This window comes from Ananas comosus, linkage group 23 (assembly GCF_001540865.1).
Source record: "Ananas comosus cultivar F153 linkage group 23, ASM154086v1, whole genome shotgun sequence".
Taxonomy (NCBI): domain Eukaryota; kingdom Viridiplantae; phylum Streptophyta; class Magnoliopsida; order Poales; family Bromeliaceae; genus Ananas; species Ananas comosus.
Genome location: NC_033643.1, coordinates 3,190,917 through 3,209,225, shown reverse-complemented (window position 1 = coordinate 3,209,225; position 18,309 = coordinate 3,190,917). Strand labels below are relative to the sequence as shown.

Genomic DNA, 18,309 nt, shown 5'->3' with positions numbered 1-18,309 from the left:
GCTCGTGTTTGGCTCGATATGACTCGAATATCTCACACACGGCCACGGACTCGCCGATGTTTGGCTTGATATAGTTCGATATATCTCGAATATTACACACACACACACACACACTTCTATTTGGGTTTTAGGCCATATATTGCTAATTTCTATTTGGGTTTTAGGCCAATCCAAATACCCAAATGTAATAAGATCTATATTCCGTGAAATTCAATTATTAGATTAAGACGAACTTAGTAGGATTGACGATCTAAGTTGTTGTTCGCGAGCGAGCTTATATTCATCTTGTTAATAAACAAGCTATACACAAGCTGAATTTTTCAGTTCAATATTGTAACGAGCTAACTCGTGTTCGGCTTATTTATTAAATGAGTCAAATACGAGTTGGTCTCAGCTCGCTCTGTGTTCCAGCTTGACAACAACCCTAGTTTCATACAAACTCGGAATTAGGCCTTGGACTTGAGAAAACCAAAAATGGGTGAACTGGAAATTAACTTTTTATTATATTTTTATGAACCAAAATCGGTCCGGTTTGGTCAATCAATTTCTTATAAATCTGAAAAACCAAACCGAACCGATCTTGAAGAACAAACCGTTTTCTTTGGTTCAGTTTCGATTCGTATCTGAATTGGTTATCGATCTTTTTCGGTTCTATGTTGTGTGCAAATTGCACTCCAAAATTAGAATCTAACTCATAAATGTGTTGTGTAATGTTTAAAAAGATCATGCATTAAATTAAGGCCATAGATTTTAGATTCTAATCTCTTACAAATTAAACTATGGTTCTTTTTATGTGTAGATGATTTTTTAAACATTACACAACACATTTATGAGTTAGATTCTAATTTTGGAGTGCAATTTGCACACAACATAGAACCGAAAAAGATCGATAACCAATTCAGNAAAAAGATCATGCATTAAATTAAGGCCATAGATTTTAGATTCTAATCTCTTACAAATTAAACTATGGTTCTTTTTATGTGTAGATGATTTTTTAATAGAATTTTAACATGTACTGGATTTTTTTTTTTACATATGGATAGGCTCTTCAAATTTTGAAAACTGATATATAGTGCATTAAAATATGATTTTTTGTACAGTGCATGCAATGTTTGTACTAAATAATAAATATACACCAATTACAAGAATTTATTTGTTGGATTATATAGTGTATTAAAACCCCTCAAATTTCACAGTAATAAAATAGTAAAGTAAAAAATTAAATGCTCACCGATCGTTCCTGGAGCAAATGGCAAAGGGCTTAGTGGTTGTTACCCGAGACCCAAGTTCGAATCCTAGTTGATTTACATTTCTAGCTAAGTTTATTTCTAAATGAAATAAACAAAGCGAGTAACGTGCTACCTATCTCTCAAAAAAAACAAAAAAAAAATGCTCAAATTACCATTCGTGCAATTATTTAGTACTTGCTTTACCAAAGAATGATGATCATGGATGAGATCTAAGGATAATAGAAAAGGCTACTAGAATCAATAAAATTACTAGTACAATTTTTTGAAAACTCAGAATAAGGAGAACAACAAAAATGAACAACAAAAATTTAAGAAAAAAAAAAAAGAACATAGAAACTACCAGATTACAACACATGTTACTCTGAGGATTACTCATTTTCTACTCAAAACAAAATATAAAAAAAAGACTACAGATCTAAGGATATCCAGAAGCCAAACAAGCCTCCCAAAACAGCTTACCTTCTTCATCAGCATCCACCAACTTTTCTGTATCTTCTTTTTCTATCACTTTCGCACATTGCCACATTATTGTCACATCAGCACTCACATCAGCATCAGCGTCTACGTATTTATGTTTATCATCTTCGTCGTAGCTGCTATCATGTAGATCGTGGATGCACGACTCACAGTCGTCTGCATCGGCATCTGCTTTCTCTTCCACCGACGGTAATACACTACCGTCTACGGCGGGAGCGGAGACCTCCTCGGAGTCGCCGGAGGCCTCCATTGTAAGCTCTTGATGGAGTGCTCTCACTAACCTTTTGATATATAGAGTTTCATGTGATACAAATGTTGCCCCACAATGAGAAGCTTGTATACAAAAGTTACTTACATGACCTGTAAATGTAATATTAAAAGACTAGGGCAAGTTGGAAGCACTTTTACCTGCAGCATACTGAGTAGGGAATGTGCCACATGATACTCCAGCTGCAGCAGTGGCCCACTGGTCTGGACAAGTTATTGTATGGACCGGGTTCTCCGGAGTGAGCGTGGCTCAGATAAAGAACGCACTGATAAAGTAAGAGTAAGAGGATAAAGAACCTAAAATAATAGAGAAAAAGTGACGCACACAATGCACCAGGTGCAGGGAATAATTCATTGCTTTGCCAACAGAAGATAAATTTATCTGTTTTTGTGACACCATTGCTGACTGTAAAAAGAGATAAGAAAGATGGAAGAGAGAAGACCACTGGGCCCACTGAGAAAGCATGGACAGCTCTGCCATCTAGATGCTTCTAGAATGCAAGGGAAGATATTAGACCAGCAGAAAACATTGAACACATGCATGCTCCTTCTAGAAGGTGGTATACTTTCTATCGACGTAACATGAAAACAAAACCCTAAAATGGAGCCCTCATGAGATACTGATGTGTCGACATACTGATATGTCACACGCAAATTGACTCGTACGGTTTCAATATTAACACAAAGTAACAACAATAAAGGATTGTCATTAAGAACCAAAGCATTCAAGCATTAACATCGTAGAATTTTATTGATGAGTTGGCAATTTCAATACGTCTACACTTGAGTGCCGCCTCAATCTAATTCAACAAAAATTCCTATCTCATTGAGGAATTAGTAACAATCCAATATCGATCCCATTATTTTAACCGAGTACAAAATGGAGCAGTTGAGTGCCGCCTCACACTAATCATCAATACATTAGTTATTTTCTGAATATCTAACAGAAGCACATCTCTATTCTCATTTGAATATTTCTTAGGATGTTTATCTTCAACAAACAACATTTGAAGAGTTGCTAACTTCCTCGAAAGCATACAACAAAAAACAACAAATGTAAGGGCGAAGGGCTAAAAAAAGAAACAGGTTTTGATGAAAGCAGGTTCACTTCTAGGTTCTTCTCCTCCCTCCAAATCGGTCCCTCCCTCCAAATCGGTCCATTAGATTATCTAATGTGCGGCTAACCAATAGAAGCCGCGGGTCATCTGCGGGTATTTCTCGTTGCTGAAACAAAATTAAGAAAAAAAATTTTCGTTAGGGCACAATAGATCCTGATGATGATGTAAAACAATAATATAGCTGGTTTTTTTTCTGAAATTCTATAATACTCTGCTTAACTAATCAAAGGGCCTCTCAAGAGTAGGCTCTTCTAAATTAGACTGCGAAACGAAAAGATAACACAAAATTTTTTTAAAAAAACATAAATTTTGTTTTTTTTAATCAAAAAAATGATGCCTGTCTAATCATGACCCAAAACTTCCAGGGAAGTATTTGAAGACCATCTCTGGGTAGTTTAATAGGTTGAAGAATCAATCCGCAAGAGATAAGGAGAGTGATATATGCATGTATACCCCCGAAAAATTTGTCCGAGTTTTGATAAATGTCTTTCAAACTTAGTCTATTTATATGTATAATTTATTTACATGCATGTCTAAAAATCTTAGATCTGGACAGGATTGCTACACATGAAATTCAGCACGATTTTGCAAAGAAATGCCCCCCACCTGTTCCTCGAGAAGAGGTAAGTTTACTACTAGAGTAAACTTTACATATGTACCAGCAATATTATCTACTTAGCGTTGTATATGAATTATGACTTACAAACTAAAGATTTTTTTTTTTAAAGAAACTGCACTTTGAATGGTATGTGCGAAAATTCAAATTCGAGAGGCACATGCATGTAAGTAACTGATTTTCCACGGATATGCTTGTGAAAAATCTTCAAAGAAAACCTCTACCTTCAGACCCTTATGGTAGGCCTCGACAGCAGGTAGCGATGGAGTGATATTGCGACTCTGCATGAGATCCCACAGATAATTTGCAGTAGTGTATCCGCCAGTCTGGAGACAGTGTATATAGTTCAATCAGTTGTTGCAGCTTGCAAATACAAAATAAAGGCAATATAAAACAGTAATTATCAAAAACCGTGTATTATTTCAAAATGATACCGTGCCCTGTGTTTCATATAAAGTTTTAACTAATTCTAATCGGTCATTTAATGTAAAGCACTATTCCATTTGCTTACCCTTTCACCAGCAGCTGCAAGGAGGAGATCGCTTCCCATCTTGGCATTCAAGTAGAATCCTCTTGCGTTCATCTTCTCCTGGAAGAAGGTTTTAAAGAATACTTTATAGCTCTACAAACTCAGAGATGACATTTGAAATTCAGAAACATGGAAAAGAGAATTGTCGATTACCAAGTAATCTTGAGCAAGTTGCATCCCTCTCGGTGTATATCCAACCATCGCCCCTTCAATTAGCGTCTATGGCGTATACATGTTGAAATAAGTATAAGCATGTGCTTCTAAGTAAAACCATCATAGATCTTGAGATGAAAACGAGCATTTCCAGTTTCTTTTCAAGAAGTGTTAACTAACAGATACTTAAGCAGTATAATATACATAAACCATATAACAGATGAAATATAAAATGACCAAACAGAACGGCTTTTGAGCCATTTGCGTGCACACGCACACTTCTGGTTTTACAAATACTATAAATGGAAGAGGTTCCATAGAAGAATGTCTTGTAAATGTAATAAAATAGTAAGTAATGATGATTGGCCATTTGGCTCATAGACTACAATGAAGATGCCAAACCAGTATCCAACTTGGGAAAAGACTGTAAAAGAAAATGAGCAGCTCAATAGATTCAAGCATATAAAATTGCAAGATCAGCGAACATTCTGTTTCTCACTAAACTATTACTTAGCCTTAACCGTCAGCCATTTTTACTAATATGGACAATGCAATATTTCAAATATGTAAGCCAGGAAATTCAAAAGAAGAAAAAAATCAACCTCATTATTATTCTAGCAGGAAAAAAAGCAAAAGCATCAGTATTGAACTCCCAAGAAGCAAGATGGGAAGGAAATAATCCATTCTTAAAATAGTCGAAGTTGTCAAGCAGACAACTCACCACAAACAACTCAGCAGTTGGGGGCCTTGTGCTTGTATACTCTTCAAATATCTTAAGACCAGAATCAATATCCCCACAGTGAAGATAGCACCTGATGACAAAGTAACAACAATGCTGAAATACAAGGATTGCACAAGTAAGACATAAATACATCAAGTGACTTGTTTGAGAAAAGACAAGGGCCCAATATACACAATATGCAAAACATAAAAATACCGATTTTTGAATGAAGCGGTAGCATGCTACCTTTTCTCAAAAAAAAAAAAAAAAAACAGATTTTGACTATAACAATTCTTGTCCTAGTCATGCATAGTAAACTATATATGGGACAAGATTGCTACACAGATAGATGACTTTTTTAACTCCCAATTGATCCCCACTTTGCACTTAGCAGGACCTTAGTGTCACTTGATTCATAATTTTTAACTTTTATTAGATTGTATTTTGAGATATGAAGTATTCGAGAAAACTTTTCTCAAGCAAAGTATCTATAAATTTATAATAGTATTTGTTAATTACATTCTACATTTCCCCAATCCTCTCTACTGCTGCTAATATGATTTCCCCGCCAAACCCCCCCATCCACCCCCAAAAAAAGGAAAAGAAAAATCCCTTTCTATTACTAAGAATATGAAAACTACAATCGGAAACAATGAACTTGGAATTGAATAGTAACTTCACAGACAGGTCGTTAACTAGGAAGCTTAACAAGTATATAACTCCGCAAAATAATAAGTCACTGAATGATTTGGATTCACAGCATACAAAAAGTTCAGCCTACAAGATTTGTAACGAGAACAATATTACATTTTCCTTGATATCTCTAACTATCCAGGTCAATTTCAGGTATGCAGAACTACATTGAGGACTTATATTTACCTCATAGCTTGCATGACTATGAAGGCATCGTAAGAATAGCCATCACTCTTAAGCATATCAAGAAGTGTTTCCATTGTCTGCGATGATAGATAGTGGACCGTCAAATTAGAGTCCAAATCAAAGAATCATCACAGTCACAAAAATCTGATATAATATGCATCTCGAAAAGCTAGCAAAATGTAAAGCATGAATACAAGATCCTTTGCAAAGGAAAAGACAACATACCTCTTTACTCTTCAAATCTGCACAGGCATGTAAAGCAACATGGTAAACTGTCAATTGCCTGTTTATGAATCCTCGTCTGTGAATATATTCTGCTGTTGGGATGTTATATAGTTCTTCCTCTGAAACGTTCATCATCACATTCTCTCCACTATCACTCGATGCATCAATGGAAGACCAGCCCTTTGATTGCTTGACAAGCTCGATAATCTGTTCATTGAGGTATAGAGTTAAGGAGGAATAAAGCAATTAGAGAGCTAACACCAACAAGTATATGCAACACCTACTTTAGTAGTTGTCTCATCAGTTATGGGTGTCTTGTTTTTGAATGCAGTTATAAGCCCAGCATAGCAGAACTTGTTTAGTCCGAGACCAGCAGCAGTCATATCACGAACGATAGCATAGCTGGCGGGGAAAAAAGAAACGAAAGCATCTTGATAGTGTTGCATGCAAACCAGATTTCCGAAATTTACTTACACACCATCAGATAAACTTCAGAAAGAAATACAGATGAATGAAATCAATCATTCAAATAGAAGAAACTTCCATTGCGAATCACTAAAGAAAGGAATTGAAAGAACGGAATAACCAATTGTGACCCTCTAAGAAATCTGACTCCACATAATTTGCAAGCATGGAAAAATTTTATGGCCACAGTTGTCAGGATTATTGGTTCAGAGGAAGCTACAGCAAAGAAGATTGCAAATGCATGAATGTGATGTTTTAAGAGACAGAAAAGAAAAGCTAATGAACAGCATATATTATAAAGTCATTATGCATCAGCTGATTTAATTCTTTGATTGTCAATAACCTGTAAAAATAGATATACATATCTTATTGAAAGGAAGTGCAAACTGCAACAATCTATTTCATATTAACCCACTTCTGAACAACTGTTAGCAGCAGAAAAATAAGTTTGCAGGATCTAATTACAAGTAACATACACTTGATCCGTGCGGCCAGTTGCTGCCAGGGCATTTAGAAGACAAATATAGGTCTCTCCTTTAAGCTTAACCCCATGCTTCTTCATCTCTTCCAAAAGCTTCATTACACAAAACAAAAAGTCACATATACCAATGTGACAGGTAACAATTAAAATGGTACCTAAAATGCCCTCAAAAAGCCCAGATTCAACTATTCAACGGCAACCACACAAACAATGAAGAGGAAACAAAAGCAACCTTAATGGCCGCATCAGAGTTCTTGCACTTTCCGCACGTCGAGATCAAGAAGTTGTAAAGATTAACCTGAAAAAGGATGGCCTCAGCGCAATTCGATCAAAATCTCCAATCCTTACGACAAAATCTACACCAACATACTAGTGAAGAATTAAGGTAAAAGCATAGAGGCCTTTCCCTTTCCCGAACTACAGTGCATTTTGAACTTAGCACTTGAACTTTTGAAAGTATGATTTTACAACCTAACCTTACAAATATCTTGATTTAAGTAATTCTCTGTCAAAGCTTAACAGTATGTTCAACTCTTATGATAAAATATTCTGTCACTAACAGATTGATCTGTTACTTGAAGGAATACAGTACAACTATTTAAGAGAAACAATTAAATTCTAACAGAAACTGTCAGATTTTCCTGAAACACAATAATTGTAAGGTTAGGTAGTAAGATCAAAGCTTTTGAAATTCATGCACCTATTTCAAATTTCAATATGCACTAATGTTAAGGTAAGGTCTGTATGCTTTTACCAGATAAAAAAGAAGAAAATTTGAAAAGGATAGTAGAACCGACATCAGGTGGTAAGCCCATTGCTTTCATCTCATCGCGGAAATAGAAGGCATCCTGTAGGCGGCTATTTTTCATTGTGCCAACAATAAGAGCGTGGAATGTATCGCGCACAGGCTGCACCCCATCAAGCATCATATCATCATACACATCTCTCAGCAAGTAACCTCTGAGAAACCCATGTCGGTTATAAATTCAGCATCAGTTGCATTTTAAATAAAAAAAAATTGGTAATGACCAAACTAGTGTGACGGATCATGTCCATTAACATTTTATCAAATGGGTAATGATTATCATATCATTTATACACATCCCTCACAACCCACATGGATTGGATATTCCTAGCAACAGTTGCGCATTCCATCAAACGGGTAATGTGCAAACTAGTGCAACGGATTATTAGCACATCATATCATTATGTCATCAAAAAGGCAATGAATGTTCCACAGGCCTGGAAAGTAACCCCCAAAAGAACCAAATGAGTCACCACCATCAATCACGCATTATATCAAAAAGGTCATGAGCAAACTAGTGTGGTACTAGTCAAAGCACTATCTCAACACATTTCTTTAGACAAAGACTCCCTTTTTTCCTCTTTCTGGACAGTAGAGTGTGACCCAAAACCCATGTTTGAATTGAAACCGAGAAACTGATGCAAGTTCTTCCCTTCTAAATCAGATAGATTCATATCTGAAAGAGGCTGACAATAAGATCTTTCCAAATTGATTATTTGTTTCCTCTTTTAGAGGTGTTGCAGAAATGTCTGCGATTGAGTAAATAACTCTAAATAGACCACCGAATTGGAATGGAAAGATTCATACATACACACAGCACCAATTGTGCATTAAATCAAACGGGTAGCGTGCAAAACAAGTGCAACACATCATTAGCGCAATCCACCAAATGTGTAGTGTGCAAATTACCGCAACGCATCACTAGCGCATTCTATCGAATGGATAATGTGCAAAGTAGTCCGACGCATCATTGCCGCATTATATCAAATGGGTTGTGAGCCAAGCAGTGTAGATTGATTACGAGAGCATTAGGAGGTGAAGGAAAGATGGGATCTTTACCTTCGCTTGGCGACGAGGGATCCGATGACGGTGTTGTACTCGGACACGTTGTTGGCGTAGTTCCTCTTCGCATACTCCGGGGTCGCGACGGAGAAGGGCCGGAGCTTCGCGAGGAGCGCCGGGGAGCAGCGGCGGCGATGAGCTGCTTGTGATCAGAGAGAGAGAGAGAGTGTGTGTGTGAAGGGAGTAGAGAGAGAGTGTGAAGGGAATAGAGAGAGAGAGGGGGGGGTTGGGGATTACCGGAGGTGAAGAAGCTCTTGACGATGTTCATGGCGGATGAGCGTCAGAGAGAGGGCGAGCGAAAACGGAGAGAGAGAGAAAGAGAGAGAGCGTTAGTTTGAGGGGGGGCGAGTTTGAGGTTTCGAGGGTTTTTCGTAGAAAGTGTTCCTGCACCCGGTGTATCCGTACACCTCATACACCTGCACTTCGATTTTTTTTTTTTTCCTACCCAGTGTTGTCTTAAAATTAATATTTAATTGGGTAAAATTTATGGAGACCCCTGAACTTTATCTTCTTTGCAAGCATTACTTGAACTTTCAATATTGACAACGAAATTTTTTTAAGTCTATCAAATAGACTCATTATCTCCAGTTATTAATTACATGATCATTTTGGTCTTATATATTGCATGTAGTTTTATAAAGCTTCAAAACACCCCAAAAAAAAAAAAAGTATTCTAATATATAAGAAAAGCCAAAAATACTAAGATATCATTTAGTTCGAGAATAAGTAAAAAATGGTTATTCTAGGGATAGGTATAAATTGAGGTATAAGCAGATATTAGATTAATTTTGCATTTAAATAAAAATTAGATTATTCCTGTGAATAAAAAAATAATTAGTGATCAACTTACTTTTCAACCCGCCATGATTAGTGATCAAAATTGAAATAAAAAAATAATTTTTTTTATATTCTAAAGTTTTACAAAATTATGTATATAACATTTGATCAAAACAGTCATATTATTAGTAAGTTCACTTAATGAGAACTCTAAAAACTTCGTTTGATTCAGATATAAATAAGATTTGTTTAGTTCAGAAATAGATAATTAGTAAATTATTTAATTAGTTGGGTGATTTGTTAAGACATTAATTTAATTAGTTGATCAACATAAATATTAGTTATTAGTAAACAAATTAAATAATCAATAATTAATTAATTAACTATTTAAGCAATAGATAATGACTTAAATATATTAATTAGATTAATTAATAAATTAATATAATAATTAAAATTAGATTTGAACTTTCTCTACTAAGCTTATTTCAACTTGAGAACAAGTTTATTTTGAGAGGGTGGAACAGTTGTTCATCCTTATTTTCCCTTGTTTTTAATCATGAAGAAACTATAATTTTTAAACACAAAAAATAACAATTAAATAACAGGGGAAAAAAAAAAAAAAGAGTTTATTCTCCTCCTTATACTCAAACCAATCTCCTTGTACCCGAACCAAACACTACCTAAGGCATTTGTTTGGATGCTAAGATACAAAGATCTCTCCAATTTTTATATTCTGTGGTTTAGATCTGACTGAAATATAGATTTAAAAAGCTGAAGCTCCATTTTGGAAATTCTAAAGCCTGCTGTACAGGGAAGCTGCGGAGAGGAATTAAATATAAAACTTCTTTCAAATGCATTTCTTTTCACCACACAACACTATGCAGCAAAGCCCAAACAAAACCTCTGCAACAAGCACAAGCATTTGAATAGTACCAATCGAGTTCTTCATTCACGGGAAGAAGAAAAACCTGTTGCCTGCACCACATCACAAATCTATTCGCCCTCCTCTATCTCATACTTCTAATCCAACAATCCTATTTATGAATAAAACCGAAGGGAACAAAAAAAACAACTTAATGGATGATACAATTTGACTATTAAGATCCGATAATGTGTTGGGCAGAAATATACCTGCACATCAGGTGCAAGCAACAGCATTACAATATTTATGCGAAAAGTAAAAGTGAATAGAAAGTAAAGTCAACCATTTTTAAGAGCCTCACACGATGCCTAACGTACAAGGTTTAAGGACCTAATAAGTAAAAGACTAAAAAGTCGACTAGATGTGTGGGGACTGAGAATACAATCATTGGAACCAATGAGATACAACAACACTCAATATAAATTATCCTCAAAACATGAAAAGAAAAAATAATAAAAAGGCAAATCCAAAATGATTTATTGGGAAATAGTACAAAATTGCAAGAAAAAAAAGCCAGCAAGCCGCAGTTATTTCAATTTCACCCCGAAAATGTTGTAGGAACGCAATTGGACGCATTGCAGCTGCAACAATATAGAACAATAGGCGATGAAAACTCAGATTAGATTTATGAACTCCATTTAAATGAATGCATGCCTTGTTAATTTGCACGATGAGATTGCATGAAAGCCATATTAGATCAGAGTTTACTGTGATAAAGTAAAAAAATTGAGGTTGTTTGATGTAATGAATAGTTATTATAATTAGGAGAAGCACGATAATTTGGTGTGAATCATAAGAAAAGTAAGGATATAGAGCAAACCTTTTTATGTGTATTGTGCAGCAATTTCACGCATAAAACTCTCAGGAGCTGCACAAGGCAAGAGGTTTATAAGACAAAGTTATTATGCGAAATGTGTGCGGATAAATAAAATATCTAGCAAATCATAATATAGTTTGCGGACGACACACTACCTTTCAAACCCGTGAACAATTCAAATTGACCCATTGCTTGCCTAACAAACATCTCCACACCACTAACAGTCGCAACTCCACTCTCTTCTGCTTCCCGTAAAAGTCTAGTCACTTTTGGGGCATAGACAGCATCGAATACCAAATCGTAGAATTTCAAGGCATGCTGGCAATTGAAATACATAATTCTTTTGTTAAGAGAATTAGATGAACTAAATGCCAAAAAGTTGGAATTAACTGCAGAACTATAAAATAGAATGAACTCAAACAACCTCAATATATCCTATTTCAAATGTTTAGTAGCCAAATTGCCAAATTTTGTGAGAATAAAAAATATGCACAAGGAAAGAATATGAACTATCATATTTGTCTGTGTTTTCTCCACATTCAAGAATATGGACAATCTTCTTACCATTCAGCTCTTAATTTGGATGAGCACTCAGACATGTAATCCCTCAAATTTAACCCTGATTTCTATTACCTCCTATAAGAGTTCTAACTTTAATAATTTAAGTCCCTGATTCTTTAATCAATTTATCATCTGCAAAACTTGCCGTGTCAGCGTCATCTTTACAATTTGCTCAGATAGCAGTTTTTAAGATGGCCCTGGTTCACATTGATGGTGAAGTGGCCTTTTTGTTTAGATGATAGACTAACGAAAAGGACATAATGGTCAAGTGGAACAAACCCCAAGGACTACAGTTTTCAAATTGAAAACTTGGGGACGTAATCAATATAGGGATCAAACTCCAGCAACTAAACTTGTAATTAACCCTTCAGGAAAGATAAATACAGAAACATTTCCCATATTAAGAAACTAAGAAATAGATGCCAACTTGGTCAAATTGTCAAATGTAAGAAAGTTCCAAAGAAGCAAGTTTCACAAACCTTAGGAATAGGAGTATCATTCACATTTGGGTACATTCCCATCGACGTTGTGTTTGCAAGGATCATCCCTTCTCCTGGATTGTAAGTTTCCAACTCGGCAAGCGATAGAGCACGTCCACCAACTGAGTTTGCAAGTTCTTTGGCTCGTTCTGAAAATGGAAAACAAAGATGCCAACAATTTTTAGGAAAGTTGGTAACCAACAATAACAATATTATTAATCCAAAATTAGAGTTTTTGCTATTTAATATTTAGCAGGAAAAAATAAACTGAAGCGCATGCGTCTTCAGCGAAAGAAAATATCTTTCTGCGTCATAGGATGCTAAATGAAACCTCAAGAAAAGGCGGATAATGAATTTGAAGTTTTAAACATTATACTGAATATAAGTAGATGAACACATCACTGAATGAAAAAATAATGAATTATTTTGCAATAAAATATTGGATAACATGGTGCAAATAACAAAATCTGTATTCAAACTGAATGACGTAGTCTTTTATTCTTATGCTAAACTACGGATGTTGAATTCTTCTTTCTTCTTGAAGTAAAAAAGAATATTACCATAAGTACGGTTTGCAATTATGACTTTAGCTCCCTTCTCCTTTGCACCATAAGCAAGTGCCTTACCAGCACCGCCAGCACCTATAACAACAAATAGTCTACCAGCCAAAGGCGAGCCAACAACATTTTTAACGTTAAAACCTGTCAAAATATACAACAGAGAATTAGTGTTTGTTTAGCTTAGCTTCTCGAACAACTTCTCTAATCCAAAAGGCAGCAGCTAGAGATTCGGCAAATGAAAAGTCTGGATCTTTTGCTGCAGCTTGAAGCTAAAATGAACCTCTGAGCCCCAAACTTAGAAGCTCCAATTGCTTCTACTGTTGCTGAAAGTTATAAATCAAAAAGCTCTTCGTACTTTCTAGGAGAGCTTTCTAGAAAAACACACTGCAGAAGCTCCAGCTGATCAAAAAAGCCTTCTAGTAAACTTTAATCTGTCTATAGATGTCAAATATAAATCAAAAGTTTGCAAAGAAAAGAACCTCTTAGCCCATCCTCAATAGCAGAAATTGCACCAACATAGTCAGTATTGTAACCGACTAATTTCCCATCAGATGGCCTTTTGATGATGGTATTTACAGCTCCTATAGACTGGCAAATTAAGCAAAGGACACGAGAGGAAAGACATAAGAACTCCTTGCATTTTATGAACTTGGCATGGTAATTTGCATTTTCACATTTGACTCTTCTTTATCATTTCCTTTTTGGGTTTTCCTCAAGTTTAATGTATTAGAGACGCCATGTGATGACATCATTTAGTTTCCTTCTTTTGAATAATTTGCAAACATTATCTTCTTCAGAAAAAGAAAGAAACAAAGTACTGCATTCTCTTTTTCCTTTTTTGGTCAATAAACACAAAAATATAGAATTCACAGACAAAATCAAATAATAGAAAGATAACAAAAAATTCATCCTTAAGTGTCTTTGAACAGCCATACTCAAAGGAAAAATAAAAGCAAACACCTTATGGATGCCAAAAGAGCACTAAACTGCTCAATAAAGTAAATACAAACAGTACGGGATATTAATTAGAGTACCTTAGCAACAGGATCAACCTCATCGCAACATGTTACTGCAGTCTCCTTGTGAGGAAGTGTACTACTGCAACCCAGCAAGTAAAGTGAGAACTTCATATATTCTTGCAAGGTCAACATCAATACGCCACAACAAAGCAACAGGAACAAAGCAGTTGATGAATTAATATGTTTGGGCGTTCATACTTCACAGTTCATACAAATATGGCATAGTGCTCCAGCATATACATGAAACTAACACAAGAAAGAACAATAATATTTTGCAAATAAGTCATTTTATAGATTTTGAGAAGAGATAAATGACCAAACTTAATAGAGAAACTGAAAGGAAAGAAAGTGCTCCATGGGACACCACCTTATTATCAAATTTGACAAGCATGACAATCAAAAGATACTTTTGATTGATTAAATCTATATTCAGGATTAGATAGCAAATTTTACTGAGTCTATTCTTCTTTTGGGTAACTGAGTCACATTGAGACTCAGTGCCCAAAGTGTATGGATATGGTTGCAGGCCTCAATATTGCTGCAGTGCAAGGATTGTCGTGCCACTTGCACAAGGTAGGAGGCTTATAAAAGAACTAAAAAGTAATTAAAATTAAACAAAGTGAACCATATACAAATAGGGCATATAAAAGAACCAAAATGTAATTAAAAATTAAACAAAGTGACACATATACAAATAGGGCATAGACTACAACTGTCTATCTGGTGAAAGATAATTAGATTACTAGATAATTTGACTCTAAGCAGATAGTGAATAATACTTTGACTCTAAACAGATAGTGAATAAGTGTTGAAAAGCTGGGTCTAGACATACACACATACACACATAAAAGTATGGTATTAATTGATGCACGTCATCAGAGAAGATAAGGTGATGATAGCCCCGAAGTAGACAAATCCACTGAACAAGAGAATGCTCACTTCTCTAGTCCTATTTTGTAGAGTTAATAGATTATAAGAATGTAACGAACAAAGTATCAAAATCATCGCAAGCATTACAATGAACAGAAAAGAATTTTAAGTTCTTTTCAGTAACAAGTTGTACCTGAATCCAGCGAAGTCTGGAGAAGAGTACGTCTCAAGAAAACTAGCAAGGTCATCGACCAGAAGTGGCAAATAAACTCCATTAAATCCAACATGCCTGAATGTTTTATTGTGCAAAATAGGGCTTTTACTCTGCTTCACTGGCTTTGCAATTAAACCAAAAACTTTCGTATCTGCTCTTATCTGTCTGATATTGTAAATGTCCAACATATCTGTGATAGTTGGTTGGCCAGGAGCTGATTCCTTTCCCGCAGTAAGCGTGCCGAAGGTAAGATATCCACCAAACTTAGGGCACAGCAGCCGAGACATCACTCCTCTCTCACTCATAACCAANGAGCTGATTCCTTTCCCGCAGTAAGCGTGCCGAAGGTAAGATATCCACCAAACTTAGGGCACAGCAGCCGAGACATCACTCCTCTCTCACTCATATCATCGGTACCTGCCGTTCCTATCCATTAGTCAAATACAAGATGACACAAATTAAGCATGACGCTTAAGTAATATCTTTCCACATCATAAACTGTATGATAAGGAAAGAGTATAACCCATAGACATTCCCTGTAGTATGCTGATATTGTGACTTCTTCTCTGAACTTTTCACTTAAGCACTATAATCCGTGAGCTTTCTCAATTCCAAACATTGACCAAAAGAATAAAATATTAACAAGGATTGATGTGCCACTAGCATGGAACCTGTCAGTGTGCCATCCACATAGCACGGCATGCTGGCACCCCTCAGCACATCCAATCTATATGTCGGCACAATCAGCACGGGTAGCACGAGGTTATCGACCTGAGTGGATGAGGTGCCCGTGCCAGAACATGCTAGTCGGCACAACAATCCTTAAAATAAGTTTTATATAAATTGACCATTTTACCCCAAAAATAAGTCTCAAGTTCAAGTGCAGGTCAAAAGGGTCATTTTACACTGAAATGACACATACTTGCCAAATTAGGTAGAGGAAAATGGGTTCAATGAGATCAGATATATTTAGCTTCTCCTTCATCATTTAAAGAGAGTGATCATCCTAAAATTGTGAAGACTTTAAGCCTATTACAGCTACTTACACAAACAGCCTCCATTTTTAGATGATTATATGAGTTTGCACATAATGTACATCAAGAAGATCATTTTATCAATACTCTCTTTTCAAATTTTTGTTTTAGTAAAAGAGTACTTAATAACCTGCAAATACCCATACTCCAAGGTATCTCAATAGAATACAATTGTAGATCACTTACTTGGCAATGTACCATAACTTGAAACATCCGTGCCACATCAACAATGTCCACAGCAGTAGTTGCAATTTTCACGATATCAGCTCCAGCAGCTTGTATTCTGGCCACAAGTTCGCCAAGTACCTCAGTAGATGGAGTATTTTGGAAATTATGAGAAGAAATAATGAGCTTGAACTTTTCTGGTCTCTTTCCAGAAATCATGTGAACGAATCCGTCGGCAGCCTGAGAATAGAAAAAGAAGCTAGAATAACAAGTGCGCTCAAGGAGATAACCAAATGTATTTTGTGAAAAAAAAAAAGTTACTCCCCATTTTGAATCAGTAGTAGCTAAAAAAACATGCAAGGACTGTTTAATTAATCATATGTAAAATTTCAAAAATACAGAATTTTTTTAACTAATTATCAACTTCTTACATTAGTGGAAAACACTGTATGTGATTTTATGTTCATTGGAAATAACATATGATCTTATAGGTAACGCAACCATGATGGACTGTCGTGCAAGTGGGCATGGAGTGTGCCGGCTGTGCCATTTGCCATACGAAGCGGTTCTTCCTAACCGTGACCATGACTGTGACGAGTGCCAACAAGTTTCGCACCATGTCACCTACCCTAGTGATGGCCAATAGGCACAGGGCACGCTATGGCAAGTAAATGCATGTCATTGAGAGTGGTTGGATGCTGCAGAATATCGTATTGGAAAACCAAGGACTAGCCATTGGCCAATCATTGTAGAGCATCAAATATTGGCAATCATTCATCGCCCAATCACCAATATAAGGTTCTTAGTTTTTGAAACTATTATGCGCAATGTTAGTTTACACTTAATACCAAGACTCATAAACTAAGATACTAATAAAAATTTAATGTATGAAAAACCAACTCAAACAGTAGGTTGTGATTTATTTTGCATAACGCAAGCTACAGCAGTTCTCGAAAAGCAAACCTTTAGCTCAATATCAACATATTCAGCTCCTAACTCCATTGCTCGACAAAGTACTTCATATCGCAGTTTTTCATCACCTTCGAAATGGCCTCCTTCCCATTTCGGTCTGCAGGACAAACAAGAGACAAAGATGAGCGTAACCGTGCGGTCCTCAAGATTACATTATTTGTCAGTAAACTATGGACCCTCTTTTCAACCCAAAAGAAAAGAAAAAAAAACGAATGGGATCAAATGAACGCCACAATATCAAATTTTAAGGGGAAAAAAGAGGATAGAATAAGCGATCAACATGTACTGCATCAAATAAGATAAATTAACTAACCATTTAAATCCATTTATTGTGAGATCAACTTTAATGTAGACTCAAAGATCGATCTCCACCCAAATTGAGCAAAAACAAGCATTGCCACTCTAAATCCACTCACATAAACCATCAATCGCAAAAAAAGGCAACACACATTAGCACAAATCGATCGAAAATTTCTAATAACACCACGAGAAACCCAAACTCCAACGGATCGAGAACAAACTGATACGACAAGTAAGACCGAGATCGAGGATCGAGCGATACCGGTAGGTGACGAGGGCGGGGAGGGGGCGGCCGTTGAGGAGGATCTCGAGATCGCGGTAGGGGTCGAACATGTCGAGGAAATCGAGGCGGAGCTCGACGATGTCGGCGCCGAGCGACTTTGCCAGCGCCATGTCCCTCACCATATCCTCCACCCTTTTCCCCACCAATGGCGCGCACAGCAGCGTCGTCCCCTCCATCGCCACGTCCCTCTCTCCCTCCCTCTCCCTCTCTCTCTCTCTCTCTCTCTCTCTCTCTCTTCGATCGATGGATGGTAATGGTGGAGGAGACGAGGAGGGAGAGGGGAGAGGG

The 18,309-nt window shown here is 36.3% G+C and overlaps 3 protein-coding genes across 3 annotated transcripts; all 3 read right to left on the bottom strand.

Annotated features, from left to right (window-relative positions):
* Window positions 1,526-2,218, bottom strand: LOC109727811. Its single transcript, XM_020257995.1, has 2 exons — window positions 2,136-2,218; window positions 1,526-2,008 (listed from the first exon to the last, which is right to left on the bottom strand). Exons 1-2 carry the CDS (start codon window positions 2,165-2,167, stop codon window positions 1,666-1,668), a joined length of 375 nt encoding a protein of 124 aa, XP_020113584.1. The 5' UTR covers window positions 2,168-2,218; the 3' UTR covers window positions 1,526-1,665.
* On the bottom strand, window positions 2,719-9,394 carry LOC109728422 (pentatricopeptide repeat-containing protein At4g35850, mitochondrial). Its single transcript, XM_020258818.1, has 13 exons — window positions 9,286-9,394; window positions 9,046-9,187; window positions 7,979-8,141; window positions 7,414-7,479; window positions 7,177-7,274; window positions 6,520-6,637; window positions 6,236-6,442; window positions 6,011-6,087; window positions 5,132-5,222; window positions 4,411-4,476; window positions 4,240-4,317; window positions 3,953-4,054; window positions 2,719-3,218 (listed from the first exon to the last, which is right to left on the bottom strand). The coding sequence occupies exons 1-13, from the start codon at window positions 9,314-9,316 to the stop codon at window positions 3,105-3,107; spliced, it is 1,353 nt and encodes a 450-aa protein (XP_020114407.1). The 5' UTR covers window positions 9,317-9,394; the 3' UTR covers window positions 2,719-3,104.
* On the bottom strand, window positions 11,057-18,309 carry LOC109728139 (bifunctional 3-dehydroquinate dehydratase/shikimate dehydrogenase, chloroplastic). Its single transcript, XM_020258477.1, is given in 12 exon segments — window positions 11,057-11,328; window positions 11,568-11,615; window positions 11,720-11,882; window positions 12,605-12,753; window positions 13,165-13,305; window positions 13,644-13,752; window positions 14,199-14,262; window positions 15,247-15,582; window positions 15,659-15,693; window positions 16,488-16,706; window positions 17,430-17,535; window positions 18,001-18,309. Coding segments are annotated over 11 exon segments (1,563 nt in total). The 5' UTR covers window positions 18,198-18,309; the 3' UTR covers window positions 11,057-11,328; window positions 11,568-11,571.

What these genes read in the sequence shown, in the direction of transcription:
- LOC109727811 (XM_020257995.1), bottom strand. Translation starts at nt 2,167, where the DNA reads ATGTGGCACATTCCCTACTCAGTATGCTGCAG. An exon ending in CCCTACTCAGTATGCTGCAG is followed by an intron (nt 2,009 to 2,135) that starts GTAAAAGTGCTT and finishes ATATATCAAAAG; the next exon opens with GTTAGTGAGAGCACTCCATC.
- LOC109728422 (XM_020258818.1), bottom strand. Translation starts at nt 9,316, where the DNA reads ATGAACATCGTCAAGAGCTTCTTCACCTCCG. An exon ending in CTGATGAGACAACTACTAAA is followed by an intron (nt 6,443 to 6,519) that starts GTAGGTGTTGCA and finishes CTCAATGAACAG; the next exon opens with ATTATCGAGCTTGTCAAGCA. An exon ending in ATAGTCATGCAAGCTATGAG is followed by an intron (nt 5,223 to 6,010) that starts GTAAATATAAGT and finishes CTTTGTCATCAG; the next exon opens with GTGCTATCTTCACTGTGGGG.